General features: G+C 44.9%; 1 protein-coding gene across 1 annotated transcript in view; it reads right to left on the bottom strand.

The window, feature by feature from the left end:
* The window catches only part of ZFYVE26 (zinc finger, FYVE domain containing 26), a 60,232-nt gene that overhangs the window by 10,799 nt on the left and 27,218 nt on the right, over nt 1-22,215 (bottom strand). The window contains exons 20-34 of the mRNA XM_004681757.2: nt 20,404-21,149; nt 19,021-19,217; nt 18,119-18,223; nt 15,377-15,499; nt 14,587-14,763; nt 13,520-13,766; nt 12,704-12,802; nt 10,681-10,844; nt 9,384-9,520; nt 7,079-7,110; nt 6,021-6,157; nt 4,903-5,123; nt 2,222-2,369; nt 1,752-1,961; nt 1,085-1,303 (exon numbers count right to left, since the gene is read on the bottom strand). Of these exons, the coding sequence (XP_004681814.1) occupies nt 1,085-1,303; nt 1,752-1,961; nt 2,222-2,369; nt 4,903-5,123; nt 6,021-6,157; nt 7,079-7,110; nt 9,384-9,520; nt 10,681-10,844; nt 12,704-12,802; nt 13,520-13,766; nt 14,587-14,763; nt 15,377-15,499; nt 18,119-18,223; nt 19,021-19,217; nt 20,404-21,149 (2,962 nt within the window). The remainder of the gene's footprint in view (nt 1-1,084; nt 1,304-1,751; nt 1,962-2,221; nt 2,370-4,902; nt 5,124-6,020; nt 6,158-7,078; nt 7,111-9,383; nt 9,521-10,680; nt 10,845-12,703; nt 12,803-13,519; nt 13,767-14,586; nt 14,764-15,376; nt 15,500-18,118; nt 18,224-19,020; nt 19,218-20,403; nt 21,150-22,215) is intronic.

Below are 22,215 nucleotides of genomic sequence, written 5' to 3'. Positions count from 1 at the left end.
ACAAATAAATAAATCTTTAAAAAAAAAAAAAAAAAAAAAGGACTGGTTGGAGTGTATTTCAGTCAATCTGCCTGTTCCGTTCCCTTCTCTGTCTCTTGTGAATCCTCACTCCCTCACACCTATGGTCTGTACCCCAGTTCTTGTATGCATAAATAAATAAATCTTAAAAAAACAACAAAGGACTGCTAGGGCCTCCCTGGCGGTGCAGATTACCGACACAGCACTACCAAACTATTAGCAGCCAGGGCAACATGAGTTCCATCAGTCCAGGGAGGTGACCCACATGGCACAGCAGACCTCTCTTTTCTCCCCGCTGCTCCCCTCAGCAGTGCATTTCAGTTGATCTGTCTGTTCTATTCCCTACTCTGTCTCTGGTGAGTCTTCTCACTCTCCCAAACCCCTGCACCTCTGGCCTACATCCCAGTTATTGCATGCATAAATAAATAAATATTAAAAAAAAGGGGGGGCTGCTAAGGGGAACAGTGACACAGAGTCTTGGCTTTGCTTAACAATGAGTCCAAAGAAATAATCAACTTCTGTGGTGACTTTGCCTTCTGTGGGAGAAGGGCAGAAGATCTGAGGAGAAAAGAGGGAGAGCACATTTCCTTCTTTTAAATACTTGGGGCTCATCTATAAGATCTGTGCTTCCTAGTCCATGTAGTAACAGTTCAGAGAGGACCAGCAGCTGGACTGACAGTGGCATACTGCCAACGAGGTGAGAGGGGTTGGAAACAGAGAGGGTCAGCAATTTGCCTAACATCACACAAGACTCACAATAAATGGTTCCTTCTGAGGCCACACTCTCAACAACTATCTGATCCTATTAGATGTGTCAGGAATAGGAACACAATTTGTAAATGCTAATCATGACCAGCAGGAGGGATTTTGGGGATCAGGCTTGTCTACTCAGTGAATTATGACTTGTGTAGCTAGAATCTGCCATTCTGACCAGACTCTGCCAGAGGTGGTCCCATAGCTAAATTCCAGGTTAAGTTGAATGGGGTAACAGCCCCCTAAAGCTGGGTGGGTGAAGCCAGGTGGGCTAAGCAAGTGGGCTTTCGCTCTGAAAGCAGTGTAGGCCCACCTTGTTGAGGAGATGTAGCAGAGCTTCCCTCAGGCAGCTGTGCCTCACGTAGAAGCTGATGATGGCTAGGTTGGTGCTATAGTTATGCAGGTAGAAGAGGCACTCCTGGTAGTAGGTGTTGTTCATGATCTTTCCTTCAGGTATTACCTCCAGAGAGAGGCTCTGGGTCCTAAGGGTAGCTTCCAGTTCCTTCAAGGTGGCAAAGTAATCATCATCTTGCTGATAGGAAAAGCGAGTATGTAAGAGAAAATGAAACTCAGTAAGGTCTCAGCATCCTTGGAAGTTCTGCTCTCAAAGAATATTTGACAATGTAAATTTTTATGAATAGTAAAGCAGGAAGGAGATAAGATTCATTATGTTATAATGCTATAAAGCATCAATTCCACTCAAAAATATTACAGAAAATTCACCCAAAATCTGAATACTACTCAAGTCTGGATATAAGAATATGTGATTATTACTGTTTTTAAAATAGTTTTATGTAGGTTTTTTTTTCTAAAAAAAAAATTAAGAATTTGTATTACTTGTCTGACTATACAGCTGCTGATAGAATTACATATAAAAGAGCAGAATCCACACCTGGCAGCTCTAGACGCTGAATGGAAGCCAAACCTTTCCTGCTCCAGGGCCACCCTCCCTGAGCTGACCCCCTCTGCTGTGTCCTTACCAAGGATAGGAGAGGCCTCACTGTGGACTCCAGGTATTCAATCACATCCTGTACCAGTCTTGAGCCATGATTCAGTTGATTGAGGTCAAAAGGGGGTTTCAGGCAGCGACTGAACTTCTCCCGTGCAGCCGAGAGGTTTCCAGCTTTGAGGCAGGCCATCCCCCAAGCATGCCATGCACCCGTGGTGTCAAGCCCAGTCTTTGTGGAGACCTAGAGGAAAAACCCCTCCTTCCTGTGAGAGGTACCCACAGGCACGAGAACCCCAAAGACACAGTCTGTCCCCTTGTTGCCAGTCATCTCCCTCCTCTGTCACCCCACCCACCACTGCGCTCACACTGGCAGCTTGGTCAGTTCTAGATACCTCCCACAGCCAAGGACAACTGAGATGTCACAAATAGGCGACACCTATTTGCATGGCTAGACCAAGGCTGCTTCACACAGTGGGGGAAGTTAGCTTTGCTTCGTCTTACCTCAACGCCCAGTTGGTAGTACTCTGCTTCTAAAAGCTGGTTCCTCAGCCGGGTTACTGCAGCTGGCTGCAAGATCTGATCCAGAGATGGCACGTGGCGGTAAGCAGCAGCAACCAAAATATTCAGCACGTCTACTTTGCTGATGTAGCTACAGGGAAAAAAAGAGCAAGGTAAGGAGGCTCGGGCCTGCAGACCTTCTATTTCACTTCCAGTGTGAAATGTGATCCTGTGCCATAGAGGGAAACCCTAGAGGAGACGGATGCTCTGACTCAGAAGCTACGAGAGGGGGCTCTCTGAACCCCAGCTCTGGTTCTTAGCAACTCTATGGCTTTAGGCAAGTTAGTCGACCTTTCTCTGACTCAATCTGCTCACCTGAAAAATGGATATAATGGATTTTAAGGATAAAAGGAATAACTCAAATGTCTGGAACTTTGTCAGTACTCATTCATGTGCAGAATAGGGATGCTTGGGGCTTCCATTTCAGACATGACCTTTACACTGACTTGGGTTTCCCACGTTACTCATCAGCCTTTTTGTTTTTTTCCTGAGGTTTACTGGATTGAGGGAGCACAGATGCATCGACAGCCTGCACTCGCGGCTATCTGGAGGGCACAGGGCTACTGTTCCCTGTAGGTGCTGCTGGGTAAGGGCCTCCTGGCCCTTCACTGGGATTCTATTCTTCTGGACCCTCCCTGGGCTAAGAAGGGGCTCTTGTAACAGCCCCTCCAGGCTTTGATCTTACTTTTGATTGCAAAAACCTTATAATATAATGACAGGGATCCCAGAGGGCCAGATCACTCTGTGCGGCCTAAACAGACCTATACTCAAGATTCTTCTGTCTTGTGTCACAATTCCAGCAAAGAGCCTCATAGTTCCTGACTTGTCTATTGATTACTCTGGAAAGGGATTCAGAACATCACTGATTCTCAACAAGCTGATGATGGGAGAGGAGAGAGTACAGAACGTAAAAGCAAATTTGGTATTACAATAATACTTGTCCATTTGCAAAATAAAAACATTTCAAATTTCGCATTCATTGGTTCATTCACATGTCTACCAGAAGGGGGATGAGTTACGAATAGTAGAAACCTACCCTGTAAAGTAGGAGTTTAAATGCACAGAGACTACAGGTGCTTCCCTAATTGATTTTAGTTACAAAAGAACCAGAGTCTTTACTTTCTTCCTGACCAGATGTAGCATACTCTGCACTGAGGGATGAATCCACCATAGCAGCAGAGGGCACAGAGGCAGCCATTCACTACAGTGGGTGCAGCTGAATCCAGTGGTACCCAGAACCTGTAATTTGAAACCACGGCTGTAATCTGCTCCTTAGGGTGGGTAGGGAGTTACTAAGTGAGGTCTCCTTAGTGTCTCTGCCCTCTGCCTAAGTGGGTATTTCCTCCATCTGTATCAGATTTTGAAGGAAGTATATGACGAGATATTAAATTTATTTCCCCCTCATCTGAGTATATTTTTCCTTTAATTAATTGTTAGCTCAGATATGTTTTTATTTTGGGCTTAAATATTTATTCTTTTTTTGGCATTCTACCTTTTGCTGCTTGGAGCGGCTTCTGTCTTTTTCTCCTCCTCTCTTCCATTTCTTTCCATGACTATTCTTAAAACTTTATCTAACATATGTCTATTTAAAATGATGTATTGCCTTTTGACGTACATTCTGCAATTAACCCTTTTACATTTCTTTTCACTTTTTGTCTCACCCCCTTCTGCCTTCCTCAACCTTCTGGTTAATAAAATAAAAGTAATAAAACAAACAGAACTTGTGTTCTGGGAGTACACAGGTTCACTTCTTAGATAACCCTTTACACGGACATTCTCACAACCCCATTTCATAAATATTGTTATCACCCCTTTTTATAAAGTGGGAAACTGAGGTCCAGACTTGTCCAAGGGTCTAGAGCTAGACAACGGTGACAATGAGATTCACCTGACTATGTGTTATCTGGTGAATTTGGAGGAAGTATGCTGATCAAATGTCTGAGGCACTTATACTTCTGCTACCAAGTCCGGCTGGGACTGACACTGGGACGCACAGCATGAGGCATGCAGCTGGGCGAACAAACTGGGAGTTGGGAGTTTTCATCGCTCAGTTAATGAGTGGAGGCAGAGCAGGTTTTGCAGGGGCCTGAGGCCGACTCATGCCTTTGTCATGAATTCTGCTTGATGACTCAGGTTCCTCCCTGTCACACAGGGATAGATCAGTCCCCAGTGTGCTTTTATAGCTCTTTATTCAGGCCTCCCTGAGAATATAGTCTGAACCTGTGTAAGACTGGGATAGAATTTGGGTGAAGGCTAATCAGATACTCATCTCCTATAAAATGTATCTATTGCCACATTTTCTGTAAAAGCTAGAAAGTGGCACAGAGATGAAGACGCTTCCCTAATTGATTTTAATTACGAATGAACCAGAGACTGTACTTTCTTCCCGATCAGGTAGAGCAAACTCTGCACTGAGGATCCACCCGGGGAAAAAGAGGACATCGGCTGTCCAGGGAGGGTGGGGAGGAACCCTCAGGATCTGGTCGCAGCATTTCATCAACATCAGGTGGTGATGCAAAACATTCCAGTATGTCTTGTCAGAGACCATGGGAGGGATCTCACTGTGGGGTCGGAAAGAGAAACTGGACAGAAAGGACCCATGTAAAACATCACACTCCATTTACCTGTCACAAAGAGCCAGATCCTGGCTCCGGCCGGTTTTGACAAACATCATCTTAGCACTGAAGAGCAGCTGCTTCATGATGTCTGTGAGCAGCCCTGCATCCACCTCGGGGTTGGTGAGGCCCTGGGACAGCCTGCAGCAGTGCTCGATCAGCTGGTGGCCACAGGCAGTGCTGTCCCGGTGCAGATTCAGGATGGCGATGCACAAGGAGGCGCTGGGGGCCTGGCCAGGGCACAGGGGGAGATACATCAGGTGAGTTCAAGGCCCTGCTCACCCTTCAGATGCGGCTGAAGGGCAGATACTATTCCTCCCCTTTCACAAAGCTTGAAAAACACTGGAGGAATGAACCAAAAATTCCACAGCAAAGCAGAAGGGGAACAAAACACAGATGTTCTAGGCAGCATTGCCAAAGCTCTGGCTACTAGGTCGTGTCACATACTGGGAAGAAGGCAGCTTCACCCATGTGTTACCTACGTCTAAGAATGCCCACAGGCCTCAGCCTTTCTCCAGACTCTTGTCCCACGGGGCGGGCCTCCTTATTGCTGACGGGGCAGTTACCCTGCTGGTCTGATGACCTGGAGGAGTCTCTGGCTCAAGCCAGGGGACATGCTACTGCTAATTTAATACCCCAAGCATACTCCGAAGCCTTTTGCACTCCCAGATGCTTGCCAAGGAGATACTCTTCTCCGCAGGACTGAAGTTCTTCTTATAGAAAGCCCCTTTCCAGCCACCTTGCTCTGCTTCTCAGTAACAGCCTACATTCTCTCCAAATTAAGCTGTTTTTAATTTCCCTATCATGCCTGGCAATTTTTGTCACTGCCTTAAGGGAGATGCTTTTGTTTTGCACTCTTTGTTCTTCCCCTATTCTTAATCCCCTAACAACTCCCCCAAATTCTGTTTGTTAAGTTCTTACTGCTCTCCCAGCTCTCATCTGTAAGCCTTGTGCGTTTTTTTAGATGTTACTCATTTTCTGCCTGGTTTACTAGCTTAGCACCAAACTCTGATACAGAGGGTCAGGCTCTGTCCACCTCTCTCCATTGCCTGCCATACAGTTACCCGGGGAAGTAATAAATGAGTCAGAAGGAAACTCATTTGGCCATGACATTGCACTGCTATTACCTGCTCATAGTAGAATTCACTCCGCACCAGCTCATTTTCCTCCTCGTTCAGATCCAAAATCCACTCGACCTCAGCCGCTTTGGGGACTCTCACCACCGCGGAGTAGGGTGGGCTCTCACTCTTGGAGCTGTGTGGGGCTGGGAAGAGAATGCCATTCATGTGCAAGCCGTTCAGCCAAGCCCTCCTGGGGGGCTGGCAAGAGTGGCGGCTGCCTCAGGGCCCTTCTCTCCTTGGTCCCTTATGTTTCCTTTGGGAGAATGCACTAAGCACCTCAAACTTTCTTCTTTGGCACAGAACTAGGATGAATATTACAGTGTTTGTGATATAAAACCCTTTGGTTTACACACAAGTTCTAAAGACACAAGCTTCTCAAAAGGAGAGCTACCATTGGCTCCTCTAAAAACTAACCTGTTGTGGAAGGATACAGGCCAAACTATTGATCATGACAATCCAGGGGAAAATAGGGAGTAGTCTGAGGTAGGATGGTGGTAAAGGGGAGCCTAGGAGGAAGAAAACTTACCCACTAGAAGTTAGGGGCCAAATTCTTTGGTTGTTGAAAAAAATTCTTTGGGTGTTGGCTTTCTCAACGCTGGAAGCTAAAAGGCCAGTGTGGCAGACTAATACAATGATAAACTTTATGAGAAACAGCTGAAATGCTGAGAATTGACTTCGATCAACATTGAGTCATGTTGCATTGAGTTGCCAATGTGGATATCAGTGGCAGCTGATACATGGCAGGTAGGGCCAACTTGAACATATAAACAATAGAGTCACAGGCCCTCCCTCATGGTACAAGTTAAAGAGCAGAACTATGAAGCTGTCTGCAGCACTACAGCATGAGTTTGATCCCATATGGCAGAGCAAACCTCTCTTGGCCTACCTACTGCTCTCCTCAGCAGTGTATTTCAATAGATCTGCCTGTTCTGCTCCCCACTCTGTCTCCAGTAAATCCTCTTACCCCTGCATCTCTGGCCTGTACCCCAGTTCTTGTATGCATAAATAAATAAATCTTAAAAAAACAAAAAAACAGAGTCACAGGGAATGTGGTTCAGCCTTACCTTCTGGTTGTCCTGGACTCTCATCTGACACACTGGAAGCAGAGAAAGAAAAATGAAATGCCTGAATCCTCCTCCTCTTTGTCTTGAGCTAGGTGGATAACATCTGTTATTTGGGTGAGATATCAGGGAATCAACCACTCCTGTTTCCCCCCCACTCTCTGACAACATTCAGTCACCATGCATTGTTCAGCTCCTCTTGTAAATATCTCTTTAAATGTCCTCATCTCTCTTGTCATTCCTGAGGGTCCCCATCATTTAATTCTGGAGCTGTTGCAATACCTTCCTAATTGGACTTCTTGATCTGTCAGCCCATTTTCTACTTTGCAGCTATTGCAAACTCTCAGAATGCAAACCTGGTCACCTTTAGCTACTGCTTAAAATTCTTCAGTATCGGCTATGGTGATGGCACATGGGTGATTTGGTGATGGGAAGCCCAAGGGGATTGCAACTGAGATGGAAAAATGCACAAAAATATGTAAAAATAAACTAATATAAAAAAAATTCTTCAGTATCGGGCATTCCCTGGTGGTGGGTTAAAGCACAGCACTAAGAAGCTAAAGCCACTTCAGCATGACTTTGATCCCCATCCCGGAGGTGACCCACATGGTGCGGCAGACCTCTCCTGACCCACCCACTGCTCCCCTCAGCAGTGTACTTCATCAGTCAGCCTGTTCTGCTCCACACTCTGTCTTGGGTGAAGCCTCTCATCACTCCTGCACCTCTGGCCTGTACCCCAGTTCTGTATACATAAATAAATAAATCTTTAAAAAAAAATTCTTCTCTTCAGGGTTGTAATATTCCTTCTCTATAGTTCAGAAAACAAGTCTTTTGTAATCCGGCCTCTTGAGATCATCTCCTGCCACTCATGACCTGCTCTCAGTCCATGAAAGTCCCCCTCCACCCTGCCACTGGCCCTGATCAGCTTCCAATGGTGCCACCAGGCACTAAGTCCTAATCACAAGTGAGACCAAGTCTATACCTGAAGCCTGATGGTCAACCCCAATCCACACTGCCCAAGAGCAAGCTCCAAATCTTTGTACCATTGCCTAGTTCCTCATGACTCAGCTGACAGCACCTAAGTCCAAGATTTGCCAGCTGAAGACCTGACCTGACTCATCACCTACCCATACACTTCGTCAAAGAATTCAATTTTCTCTTGTCTCTAATTTTACATTCTTACTTCCTTTTCTGTACATGTTCTGTTTTTAATTTCTTTTCCTACTAACTTCTCATCATCTGACCAGGAGCCACATCACCAGAAAACCTTCATGATTATCAGATTAAACTGTTTGTGTTTTCACATTGCACTTAGTTGCCAGCATTGTGGTCTGTTTGTTGTCAGACTCCTCACTAAAATGGGGGCTTCTTGAGGGTATAGTGATTATTGCTCAGTAACTATTGACTAAAGGAATCCTCAACAATACCAACTGCTCATTTCAAATCTCAGCAGTATGGTAAATGGGTAATTTTCCTGTCTCACACCTCAAGGGAGGTAGTGATATGCCAGGGTCACAGACTATAGAAATAAAAGGTAGTATAAGTACAGCGCATCTTCCTTCCCTGGGATCCATAATCATCTTGGTAAATAAAGACAAAAAAAGTTCTTATTAAACATAAAAATGTTATAGAATAAGGAAAATCTATTAAGTCTGTGACTAAAGCATGAAGAATCAAGCAATTTTGTTTTTGGACAGCTGCTTTGGTTCATATTTCCAGATGTTCTAGGAGTCTTACTTTCATCCTCCTCTTCTGTTACAAGTCATGGAAAAACTTGAGCAAAACTGAAACAGCAAATACAGTTGTGCTCTGTTTTGTCAGATGTCTGGGCAATTCTGAAATTTATAACCAGGTGTACTGCATGTGGATAAGTGGGGGCTCTTCTAATTGTGGGTTACAAGCCAGGATTACTAGCTAGATTAGAGCTGATGCAAGAGACCAAACATTTAGCAGTTATAAGTATGTCCCTCTGAGTCTAGATGAGAATGATGGAAACAAGAGCTTCTAGAAAACAGGTGAAGTTGTTGGAGAACTAAGAGCAGTGGGCTCAGAAGGACTGAAGAGCTAAGTGTCTTGACCTCAGAATGTGTAAGAGCCTTGAACTTGCTTCCTTTAGTTTCTGTGACCAAAGTCAGTCTACAACCAGTTCACTGTAGAATTAGTGACATTTCTGTGTGAAAGTCAGTTAGAACTTCCTGTAATTGTTTCTTATTTGAAGTGTTTCCACAACACAACTTAGAGGTGCATAAGGACTGGAGGGAGCGTGCAGTGATCCAGAATAGTAGCAGCCCTTTTGTGGGACACTCACTCTTTGTTGTAGTAATTGTAGCACTGGTCACACACGCGGACAGGATTCTCTCTGCAGCCTTCCACCACCATTTTCTTAGTGGAGCAGGAACTGCACACTAGCCGGCCACAGCGGCGACAGTGATGACGCCTATTAAACTGAGGTGTGCCATTGGGGAGAGAAGGGAGGGAAGGTGAGGTTGCTGGAATTGTGAGTGTCCCCCCCTTAGCCATTTGTAGCTTAGTGAGAAAGCCGGGTGCTTGGACCTTCACTGACTGAAAAAAAAAAAAGAAGAAGAAGAAGAAGAAGAAATAAACACTACTCTTGGGGGAGCCTCCCTGGTGGCCTGAGCTTGATCCCCGGCAAGGAGTTAACCCACATATGAGCCACAGCAGACCTCTTCTGTCTTACCCACTGGGTATTTCAGTAGATCTGCCTTTTCTGTTTCCCATTCTGTCTCTGGTGAATTCTCTCACCCCCTGCACTTCTGATCTATACTCCAGTTCTTCTACTAAATAAATTAAAACAAACACATACACTGGTCCTTGCCTTCAGAGGGTGACATTTACTGATAATTCACAAGCAGCCATGGACTGTTCTGCAATAGTTCTCGACAAGTTCCACCTGTCGGTGGAGGCGCCACCAGCTGCCACAGCAGCAAGACTAGGGAAGAAGTGACTTTCTCAACCTCGGTGCCTCACATTTCTTCATGGTGCTGAGAATGATGAGAATTTCCCTTTCCAAAGTGCTTTGACAAGTACCACCTCATTTATTAGAAAAAGTTGATAACAATATTCTATTTCCTTTACAGATGAGAAGGAAAGAAATTGCATTGTCATTTACATCAGTACTGGATTAGTATGATGATCAGGAAATGTGGTAGTTTTTTCTAACAATTCGGCGAGACCAGTAGTGGAAAAATCATTCACAGTGAGTGACTGGAACTAATTAAGTCCTACTGCTGGCATTAGGACCTCAGTTCTCTGGGGTCAGCACACATGACCATCACTAGATCACTTGGGCAGACCCAGACACAGGATGCTTGGTGACTCCTGCTTCCTCTCTGCTGCTTTTTAGTTGTTTCATGAGAACAACAAATATTTTCTAATTTATGGCTACTTGAAGGTTGCTACCACCTGTGTGAATCCAGAAATATATACTCTTGGTGTGTCAAAGATAAACCCAAAGTCTTGCATTTGGCCATCCTGAAAATACCAACTACCCTCTTGGGGACTGCAGGTGACTAGAAACTCAGGCTCTGAACCAGAATTTTCCTTTCGTTTACCCTGCAGGTAAAGCAGGAGCCCGACGCGCTCACCATGGTAAAGTGCTCCGTGCAGCAGACCATGCAGACGCTCTCCATCTCATCCGGTACCCACTGGTGCCTGGCAGGAGGTATTGCAGGGGGTACAAACTCCAGTGCAGGCTGGCTCTGCGGGAAGCTCCTCTCCCTCAGACAGGGCGAATGCACAATGGAGACGCCTGGGAGTCAAAGTCAAGGGTCGAATAAAAGATGGTTAATCAGGCAGCTAATAAAGGAAGAGGGAATGAGACAATTAGAATTTTACCAATTTATAAGCCCTGACTGAGTAGATCCAGGGACTAGCCATCGATGGTGGGCTGTAGCACAGAGACACAACTGAATATTGTGCACCAGCTACCTATCAAATAGATTTACTAAAAAATGGAGGCTGAAACAAATCAAGCTTCTAGGTCTGTCTATTAGTGAACAGAAAATACAGGGGTAGGGATCCAGTTTGCTACAGGGAGGCAATCAGCAAAATCAAGTGGCTCTACAGGGTAGATGACCTAGTTTCCTCCACAAATAAAAAAGGCAAGGACTACCAACAAGTGATATTTGAGCTAAATGTTACAGGATACATTATTTAGATCTTGATTCTAGAAAAACCAATTGGAAAAAATTTTATGAGTCAACTGGGGAAATTTGAATCCTTTAGAGGGAAGATTAATAGGAGATTGTTAATTTGCTTTTTGAAATGCTAATGGTGATAAGGTTTTGTTTTGGAAATGTCTTTTCCTTTTAGAGCTCTCCACTGCTATAATTCTAAATACAATGTTATGATATCTAGAATTTGTTTCAACATACTGTAAGAGGAGGACAAGGGTGTTTTGAATCAAGGGTGTTTTGGCCAGCGTGACATGACATGACTATATAGCTGGGTCATGGGTGTATGAGACTTCATTACATTATTTTTACTTTTGCGAACTGAACATTTTCTATAAGAAAACCAAGTAAAGCAAAGTGGCTCAGGCTGGCCTGTGCAGGTGTGTGAGGTTGCTCATATACCTATAAGTCTGAGTACTCCCAAGGACTGCTGGGACTAACACCACAGTCTTTGCTTTATGGTATCTAAGGAGATTGCTGGTCACCTAGCAGAGACTGTTAGCAGGTCACAGAAGAAGAGATCTGAAAAACACAGTGGTCCTCAGCAGCACCCAGGGAAGAGAGGCCACAGATCTCTCCCTGGTACTCTGCTCCCCTGGTCACTGACAAAACCAAACTTGCTGAGCTTCTTCTGGGTGTAGGCCATCATGCCCGGGCCAGAGACTGAGAACAGTGAGAACAACCAGAATAAGGAACTTGTACCCCGCATGGGTAACAGAGGGTAAGTAACTGCATAGAGCACAGGAGAGGACTAAATATAGTCAATCCTCTTTCTTAGCAGATTCCCTATTTGTGAATTTGCCTTCTCCCTAAAATTTGTAACATCAAAGTCAAGATTTGCAGTGCTTTTTGAAGAGATGCACACAGTGGTCAATGATTTGAGTCACCAAACACACAGGATTTCAACTGAGGTTGGACAAGGTGAAGTCCTGCTTTTTATTTCAGAGATGACCAGGGCATGGAGGGGACAGTGCGGAGCAGGTGGAGGGGCATCAGCTCTGGGGCCACCTGGGCAGGGTTGGGATCCCCAACATTCACAAGGGGCCCATCAGTGGGTCTCAAGCAAGTCAGTTCACACTTCTGAACATCTATTTTTCTTTTGTAAAATAAAGAATAGAACCTACTCTTCTGTTGTTTTTGGAATTAAGAATATAATCTACATGATGGACATAGACATGTAGCTATTTCTCCCCAGGGCAAAATGTCAGTATTTGCTAATTCAGTGTTTGTAAAGTTGTAAAGTCTGGGCCAGTGACTATAATCAATGTCAGGTGAATTATCTGGGATGAACAAAACTGGAACAACTCAAATGAGAAACATTTGAGAAACAATGAGAAACAACAACAAGAAATGAGAAAGGAGACTAAAAGAGTCAGAAAGTCAGAACAGAGCCAGAGTGAACTAAAAGATAGCTAATGTTCAGAAATGGTCTTACCAGGAGCAGTGGCAGAAGTGAACTCTGTTGATGGTGACCTGGACAGGGTCTCGAGGTCTGAAGCCTGACTGACGATTTCCTGGAGATGACTCAGAGAATCTGGAGGGAAGGGAAATGCTGACAAAATACTGCTCTACCATGTACATCTCTGCTAGACAGTGAGTAGTTCAAAGCCCCTCCTGCTGATTTCGCTGAATGTCAGCCCATGATTCCACCAGGTGTCAAAAGCATAACAGAGGAAATTCTATGACAACACCTGCATGCTTTTTAAGCTCCTCAAAAAAGAAAACTACGAGATTTATTTTCAAAGTAAGTCTAAAAATGCCTAGAGGGGAGGGGAAAGCATGTAAACACGGTCCCAAAGGTCAGCTGGCAGGGAATGTCAGCTCATGTTTCACTTTCTTGACTGTCAAAGAGGCGGAGAGAGCTCACACACCAGTGATAGCTGATCTGACCATGGAAATAGTGCGAGCGTCTGCTAAGAACTCACACACCAGTCATAGCTGAAATGACCCTGGAAATAGTGCCAGGGTCTGCTAAGAACCCACTGCTCCAAGATTGGGCAGCAGGCTTGGTTTCCTCCAAACCTTGCCTTTATGTCATTATGCAGTCAGTGGCTTTAATTCTGGTTAGTTTGCTACTTCCTCCAGGACCAATGTGTCTGCTGTATAATAAAGAGCTACCTCTCTTGAATTATATTCCTTTCATTTTCCATCCATCAACTCAAAATAAAGAAAGATAAAGGGGTTAAATTTCAGGGTGCAGCATGCTGCTGCTTCTCCACAGAGAACCCACAACTGGGATGTTGGCACTGACCTGATCGCTTCTCCCTCAGAGGGTACGGGAAGTCCAGGGCTTTCCCTGCATATCTGGAGAGAAGTGAGTCGACCTCATCCATGGTGAAACCAATCTCCTGGCCAGCCAGCAGCTGGTGCAGGGTCTGCACAGCCACAGTAGCCCAGTCCACTTTCATGTTCATGAGCAACTGCTCTAACATGAGCAGGGGGTTAGTGGATAGGTGGGAATAGCTGGCCCGGTGCTGCTCGGGCAGGGTCAGCAGGACCTGTTTGTGGAATAGATTCAGAGTATAAAAAAAAGTCCACAAATTTCCAAAGGAAGTCAAGAGTCTTACTGGGAAGAGGAAGGATGGGCCAAAAAGGGCCTTCCAAAGACAAAGGGCCAAAAGCCCATGGCTAACTACTGTAGCCAGTAGTCTTTTGGTAGTAAGGTGGGACTTCTATCTAAATCTCCCAGTTGTCAATCAAAAAGTAGTTAACCTCCCAGGCCCTCCCTGGTGGCGCAGCGGGTTAAAGCACAGCACTAAGAAGCTAAAGTCACTTCAGCATGAGTAGGATCCCTGCCCCAGAGGTGACCCACATGGCACAGCAGAACTCTCCTAACCCGGCCGCTGCTCTCCTCAGCAGTGTTCTTCATCAGTTCTGCTCCCTACTCTGTCTCTGGTGAATCCTCTCACCATCCCTGTACCTCTAGCCTGTACCCCAGTTCTGTATGCATAAATAAATAAATCTTAAAAAAAAAAAAAGTAGTCTAACTCCCATTGCTTAGACCAGGCTTTACCCTAAGAGTTTGTTTTAGTTGATCTGGGCTAGAATCAGCTACTGTTATTTTTGGCAAGTCCAGATAATTCTAAGACATGGTCAGATTAAGAAGCATTGGCATAGCAAGTACCATGGGAAGTAGAAAGAGAACTTTAAGGACCAGGTAAAATTCACTTAGGAGGCAGGACAGGAAGGCAACGACAAGGCCTAAGAGACTCAGGAAGACAGGTCCTGGCAGAAGAGTCAAGGAAAGAGTGAGGCCAGAGGGAGCTGGGGCTGGCATCTTTCCGCAGATAGGTCTTTCCACCCTCTTTTCCTTCTTACCTTGGATCCCATGTACAGGGCCTGGATTTCACGGTGTCGGATGGCACTTAGTTCCCCATAGAAGTGGGTGGTGAGGTAGTTGGCCAAGAAATGAGATGTGGCCAAGGTAGGGTGCTGGTCAAGGGACTGTTCTGTCACCTCAAGGCACATGGTGGGGTCTGGAATTCTTTGCAGGAGCTGTTGCAGGAGAAAAATTGAGAAAGTTGAGGCCTATAGAAGAACAAAGCCCAGCCTTCTTTGTTTGAGAAAGCGACATTCAGATTTTTTCATTTCGGACAAAGTCCGTGGCACTCATTTTTTTCACTACCACTATTGCTCCACAAAAATGGCCTTAGTACCTAACTAGGGCACGTTCTTCTCAAGATGACTACAAGTGGCCCCTGAGAGACACAAAGGGGCAGATGAGATTGTAAATGTGTTCATGGGATTCAGCTTGGACAAAGCCACCTGATTTGATTGACCTTGTTCCTCCACAAAGACAAATGGAGTGGGGGCCTCCTGGTGACACAAGGGGTTAAGTCCCAGCCCAGTACTATGAAGCTATCTGCAGCCACGGCAGCATGAGTTTGATCCCTGGCCAGAGAGCTAACCCACATGGTGCACCAGACTACTTCTGTCTCACCCACTGCCCCCAATCAGCAGTGTATTTCAGTGGATCTACCTGCTCTGCTCCCCACTCTGTCTCTGGTGAATCCTCTCATCCCCCATACCTCTAGTCTCCACCCCAGTTCTTGATTGCATAAATAAATAACTCTTCAAAAAAGAAAAATGGGAAGAGCTGGAAGCTTACTTGCAGTGCCTTTTCATGATCTCCTGTTTCTAGAAGATAGAGAAGATGCCTTTGATGTAGGTTGATTAGATGTTCTCTTGGAATGGGGTACAGGCAGCCCCATTCCTCACAGAGCCCGTACTCCTGGAAGGAAACACTCTGTCAGTCCTTGAAAATTATTGGCTGCATTACTCTTGTCAAATTTACTTAGCACTCTTGAGCCTGCAAAAACCCCAGTAAAGTTTGGTAGTGGCGATGGGGACTTGACTATGGGAGGACAGTAGGACTGCAAGCTCAGAGGAAGAGAGCGGTGAGGAAAGTCATAAAACAGCCAAAGCTAAGTGCACGGGATTATAGTGATGGCACACGGGTGACTTGGTGATGGGAAACCTATGGGGATTACCATTGAGATGGAAAAAAAAAATGTACAAAATGATGTAAAATAAACTGTTATAAAAAAATAAAAAATAAAAATAAAAAATAAAAAATAACAACAACAAAAACAGCCAAAGCTGACTGACAGTGAATGATAAAGTGTTCCAAATTCTACTATAAAAAATGAACAGATGTCAGGGTGACTGACGCTTGGTGTCACACCTGGAGAGATCTGAAGGACATGGGGAGACTGAGAAGACTATCAAAGGAGACAGGACCTACTCAGTTCTGATTGTTGCCATAGTGATGTGCTGACCCAATGTTGATGACTTTAAATTGTTTTTTAAATTAAAATATTCTTCTATTTTAAAATGTTGGAAATGAACTGAATTTCTGACTCATAAAGTATGGGTCATACGCGAGGGACTGGATTCCATACTTACTTCCCCTAACTACATACAACACCAATCTGCCCCCAAGTTTGTGAACTCTGTATTAAAGTTTCAGAGAATGGAACTCCAGGGCTTTGTCCAAATATTTTAACCCGCAGCATCTGGAATGCCCTCTTCATAACGCTGCCTGAGGCCACCTTCTTCAGGGTGCTCCCTTCATTTCCCAGGCTGTGTTAGGTGGCCCATCACCATCTGGACTGCCTTTTGATATCTGATCTATAGCAGTCACTTAGGAACGCACCTCACATTCCCCACCCTTACCTAAAATTTGAGCCAGCAAGAGCTGGGCCTCAGATTGACTATCTTTGTTTCACTATTTAGTGGAGTCCCTGGCAAGTAACTGGCATTCAATAACTGCTTTCTGGATGAGTGGACATCTGAATGAACCTATCTGCATTTTAAAATACAGCCTATCAATAAGCTCTTTAAAAAAGGTGGGTAAAATTCTGGTTAGCACCCAAATGTCCAATAAACTTATAAAAGGAATATTCAAAGTTATTAGCGATCATGGAGATGTAAATTAAAATAACGAGATAGGTTGCCCCGATATAAGTGATGATGAGCGTTTTTTTCTTGTGCCTGTTTGCCATCTGTATGTCTTCTTCAGAGATATGTCTATTTTGCTTTTTTACACATTTTTGGACTGGGTTAGTTTTTTTTTTTAATTGAGTTGCACAAGATACCATCTCACGTCCGTGAGAATGGCCCACATCAATAAGACCAGAGACAGGAAGTATTGGTGAGGGCAAGGAGAAAAAGGTACACTCATACACTGTTGGTGGGACTGTGACCTGGCCCAGCCCCGATAGCAAATAGTATGGAGGTCCCCAAAATATTAAAAATGGATCTACTGTATGACTTGCAATTGCACTCTGAGGTATCCACCCAAAGAATACAAAAATACTCATTTGAGGGGGCATATGCACTCCTGAGTTCACTGCAGTTCACAGCAGCTAAGTTGTAGAAACATCCTAAGTGCCTAAGGACTGTGGAGTGAATTAGAAAAAGTGGTGTGTGTGTACACACACACACACACACACACAGCCTCCTCCACTGGAATATTATTCAGAAATAAGAAAGGATGAATTACTGTTATTTGCGACAATATGACTGGAACTGGAGCGAATAATGCTAAGTGAAATAAGTGAGGAGAAAGACAAATACTGTCTGGTCATACTCGTTCGTGGAATACACAGAAACATAACAAAGGGTCAGTCCAAATTAAGCCAATAATATACTTTTAACATCTGACCGTAAAACTGAGGCAACCAAAAGGGGAGGGTGGGGTGGGGGGGCTGAGCTGGGGAGGGAAGTGGCCCAGTGGATCTCCGTAGAGGATTGTTGGGGAACTGGTTGGCAATAAGAAGGATGTGAAAACAGACATTTGCAGAGATTTAAACATAGAATGCCCAAAGCAGATACAACAATGTAGCCCTACTTTAACTCAAGAAACATAATTTGAAACGAAACAAAAGAAATAAAATAAGGAGCCATCATTGGCAAGAAGTAAAAAGCTGGGTAATAACCAAATGCTGGTAAGGCTATGGCGAGACTACAGCTGCAAGCGGGACAACCTTCCTGAGAAGCCAGTGGGTAACATCTCCGGAGAGGCAAGGACAGCCATCCCGCTGCTAAGATGCACCCCGTGCCCAGGACAGACAGACTAGAAAATTCCACACATGCCACGAGGGTGACAGGACAACAACATCAACTCCAGTAATCTCCAAACTTCTCTGACTATTGACAAACCGCATCTATGCAACACAGTGAATGTAGATATTTTGTGTAGATGCAGCTTATCAATATTTTTAAATGTAGACATGTTTAAAATGTACATTGAAATATAGACATTGAAATGTGGGAAGGGATCTACACCACCAAGGGACTGCAACTGAGACAAGAGGAGGAAGGGGAATACCATACAGGACAATGATACCTTTGCTTCTAGAATCATGTTCATGACAGTTGACGGGTCCTCAACACAACATTTCCTCAGTGCCTGCCAGTCACACCACACCGGGGCTGCTTGCAAACCTAGAATCTAAGGAAACACAGGGAAAGTTGTCAAACCACACTGCAGCTTCTCCCTGTAAGAGTAAATCGCTGGCATTTCCAGGGATGGGCCAGTTGCTGCAAGTCGGGCTACTGGTACCTGTCAGGCAAAGGGGAATTAGAGCAGTAGGGCGAAGATTGCTCATGAGGTGAATGAGACTATCTGAGCGATCACCCAGGAGCAAAGGCTGAATGGGGAGGCCGGGTTGGGCCTTCAACCTGTGAGGATAATTCTCAACTTTTTGAGATCACTTGTTCCCTGCTTCTCCATGCCAAAACTTTACCAAGATATTCTCTTGGCTTAAATGCTCTTTCATGCAGCATTTTATGCAAACTGGGGGTGCTGCATAAACATGGCTGAGGGGAGGGAAAGAAAATCTTTTTTACCTGCCAGTGTTACTTTTGCTCCTGAGGCTCTGCGCTCTGGTTCCAAGTACAAATGGAAAAAACAGCATATACTATATACTCGTTATATAGCTGCACCCCTAAATCTCTCTCAGCCTCTTGCTCTTATATATAACATCTATCACACAGAATTTCCCACTTTTGTAATTGTCACATTCACACATTCTTCTCAAAATTGCTCTTGAAATTTAACTGAAATATAAAACAACCCCTAAAAGAGACACAATAGTCATAAAGCACTCATGTGAAAAAGCCTTTGTGATTATAAGGCATCATTCCGATATCATTGCGTCATTATTTTCATTCTCGCTTATGAAAATATGCTAGGCTGGCAATATGGTGAGAAGTCTCTGGCCTGTGTCTTGGAGGCAGGACCCATACCTTCTGATACACCTGCAGCTCTGCCAGCTTTCTCTGTAGCTCATGCTTCAGTTCACCTTGCACGGCTGTGTCTGAGATGCAGTAGGCCAGGATCTCCAGGCACGACTCTAGGGGCCACCTGTCCACAAACTGTAGGGTCAGCCTGCTTCTCAAAGGTGCATCCCTCACAGGAAAGACATATTGCCAACCTTCTTTGTCTACAAGGCAAAAAGATATCCAGAGATCGCAAGGCTGGCACTGGAAGAACTCAAGGCTTCAGATTATTTCTTAAGAGAAGGGCTTTGTTCACGTTCATCAAATAGGCATGTGAAGGATCGTAACAAATTTCTTGAAACCATCAATGACACGATTATGTGTGTTTCTCTTTATGCAAAATTGAGCATAGACAACGGGATTGAATCAGAAGGGGCAGAAAGGAAGGAGAAAGGAGAAAAAAAAGGGAGAGGAAGGAAAGAAAGACAAGACAGAAGGCAGCCTGAGCTCTCCAAGGTGAGGCATGGAGCTCAGAGAACACAGCTGCAGACTCAACTGGCCGGTGGGAGTTGGGTTTCCCTGTGATTGCCACTGTGCTGGTTGTGAGTATCCGAGAGTTATTATAGGTAAACTAGTTTTACTCCCTTGATCTCCTCTGCCATTATTACTTAGCAGCCCTGTGTCCCACACCCATTTCACAAAGCTAAAAACCAACTCTGCACAGTCAGCCAGTAAGGAGATTTCTCCACCTTCTGAAGGAGGGATTTTTTTTCTTCCCAACAGGGAAGCCAAGCCTGCTACTTAGAAGTCATTCTGAGAACACGCCTGCCTTCTGCTCCCCCTACTGAGAGGTTGTAGGTCATTGCCCTCAAGGCTGGTTACAATTTAAATTTGAGTTTTTAAAAGAGATTGTCAAACAGGCCCATAGTCTGTTTTTATAGATAGTTTTATCAGGATATAGCTGTGCTCATTAATGTATAATCTATGTCTATTTTCATGCTGTACTGACAGAGATGAGTAGTTGCAATGGAGACTGTAAGACTTACAAAGCCCTTTATAGAAAATATGGTGCTGATATTTTTAAAATAAACACTTGCCCAAGCCCCATAGGGCCGATGGGACTGGCGACCTGATAATTACAGGTTATAGCATTTTGGAGTGACTGTGACATGCAGGGTTGGGAATGTTAATGAGCACCTGTTCCCAAGATAGCAGACTTGGGTTCAAAGCCTTGTTACACCACTTGCTACCCTGGGCAAATTTCCTCTTCCCTGAGCCTTGGTCACCTCTCAGTATCATGAGATCACAGCGGCCCCTGTCTTGAGAGTGATGTGAGCATCAAATGCACTGTGCCATCAGTGACTGCCGTGTTACCACGCTGTAGATGGGGAGGGAAGGCTCTGTGCTCACCACATGCTGCGGCACAGCTCAGGATGGCATCCTTTATGCTGCTCAAGTCATCCACATCTCGCCCATATACTTCAGTGAGCTGAAGGGCCCGGGGCCAATCTTTGGCTGCTAGGGCTTCCTCAAAGACCTTGGTAAGTATGTCCACAGCACTGGGAGAATGCAGGCCCAGAAGGACAGTAGAGAGGCACGCCTGGCCACAGAGACTCCCTGCCAGGCTTTGTCCTTGCTCAGAGGGCCCTCGTAGGGGCTCCCAGGCAGCAAGGAGCGCGGCCTCAAGCCTAGGGAACTGTTCCAGGAGGCGCTCACACTCCTGGGCTATCTGCTCTGCATTCAGAGGCACCTCCCTGTGGCCACGCAGTTCCTTCCAGGACAAGCTGGGCTTGGTGACCTTCGGCCCTCGGGAAGCCCTCAGACAGGCCACTGTAGCCAGCAGCTTTGAGTAGGACTTAAGAAAGGCCAAAGCAGAGGAAGTGAGGGCTGGGCGTGATGAGTCCCTGGGGGAAGAGAGAGGCTTCTTCTCCAATGTGGGATGCTCAGTTGGACTGGGTGAGGTCAGTGTAGAAAGGGGGGGATCCTCCAGGCAGTGGGAGGTGTGCAGCTGGGCCAGGGTGCCCAGGTGGGTCAGAAGGGATGATGTCTGCTGGTTTTGCTGGGAAGAGCAGAGGGCAAGGGGCTCACAGCAGCAGTTGACGATGACCTGTGGCACACTTAGACTGAGCCCCTCTTGGGTCAGCAGGGCTGCCACCCTGGAGGGAGAGAAACACAAGGCGTGTGAAGACTGAACGCAATCTGCCCCATTACCCAATCTTAGCATTTCTTTGTTTATTCAAGTGAATGCAAGGCACTCACATTTTCTCTTACACCAAAGGTAGTCTATCAGACAGTGTTCTGCCCCTTGCTGTTTCAGTTAATAACCTTTCTACAGGTAGGTTCCTCCTTTTGGACAACTAAATAGTATGCCATTATGTGGCTGGAACACAATCTCACTAGTCTCCTATTAGTAGCTTAAGGATTTTTCTGACCTATTGCTATATTATATGTAATACCATAATAAAACTAGTTTGCATAGACATCATTTTTCAAACGAATAATAAAGTTGCAGGATAAATTCCTCAATGTGATGGCAGGGCAAAGGGCATGTACATTTGTAGTTCTAGTGCATATTGAAAAATTGCCTTCTTACAAGGCTGTGCTGATTTAGATCCCACCAGCAATCTAGGAGAAGGCTTGTTTTCCTATAGCCTACTCAATTAATGTGTTATCAAAATTTTGGATTTTTGCTTATTTTTTAAAATAATATCATAGTTTATTTTTACATCATTTTGCACATTTTTTTTTTCATCTCCATTGTAATCCCTACGGGTTTCCCATCACCAAATCACCCCTGTGCCACCACCATATGTACATTTTTTTTTATCTCAATTGTAATCCCCATGCATTTCCCATCACCGAGTCACCCGTGTGCCATCACCATAGTCCCGTGCATTTCCCTCCCCTGTTTTTGATCCCATTCCCCACTCCACCCCCACAAAATGTCTCTGGTATATGGCTGTTCATTATTCTTATTATTTTCTCGCCTGGTCCATTATATTCCTGCTATGAGCGAAACCATCCGGTATTTTTCTTTTTCTTTCTGGCTTGTCTCACTAAGCATGATCTTTTCCAGCTCCATCCAAGTTGCTGATTTTTGCTTATTTTTAAGAGAAGATTCACCCCTTAATTTTAAACTTGCAATATAAACATTAGAGGTAGAAATGAGAAAGCAAGAAATGATGCATGTTGGATTTAACGTAGCTGTAGAAGAGTACATGC

This window comes from Condylura cristata, unplaced genomic scaffold (assembly GCF_000260355.1).
Source record: "Condylura cristata isolate star-nosed mole 26May11 unplaced genomic scaffold, ConCri1.0 scaffold00013, whole genome shotgun sequence".
NCBI classification, from domain to species: domain Eukaryota; kingdom Metazoa; phylum Chordata; class Mammalia; order Eulipotyphla; family Talpidae; genus Condylura; species Condylura cristata.
Note: the sequence above shows the minus strand (reverse complement) of the source record. Positions and strands in the feature narration are given on the sequence as shown.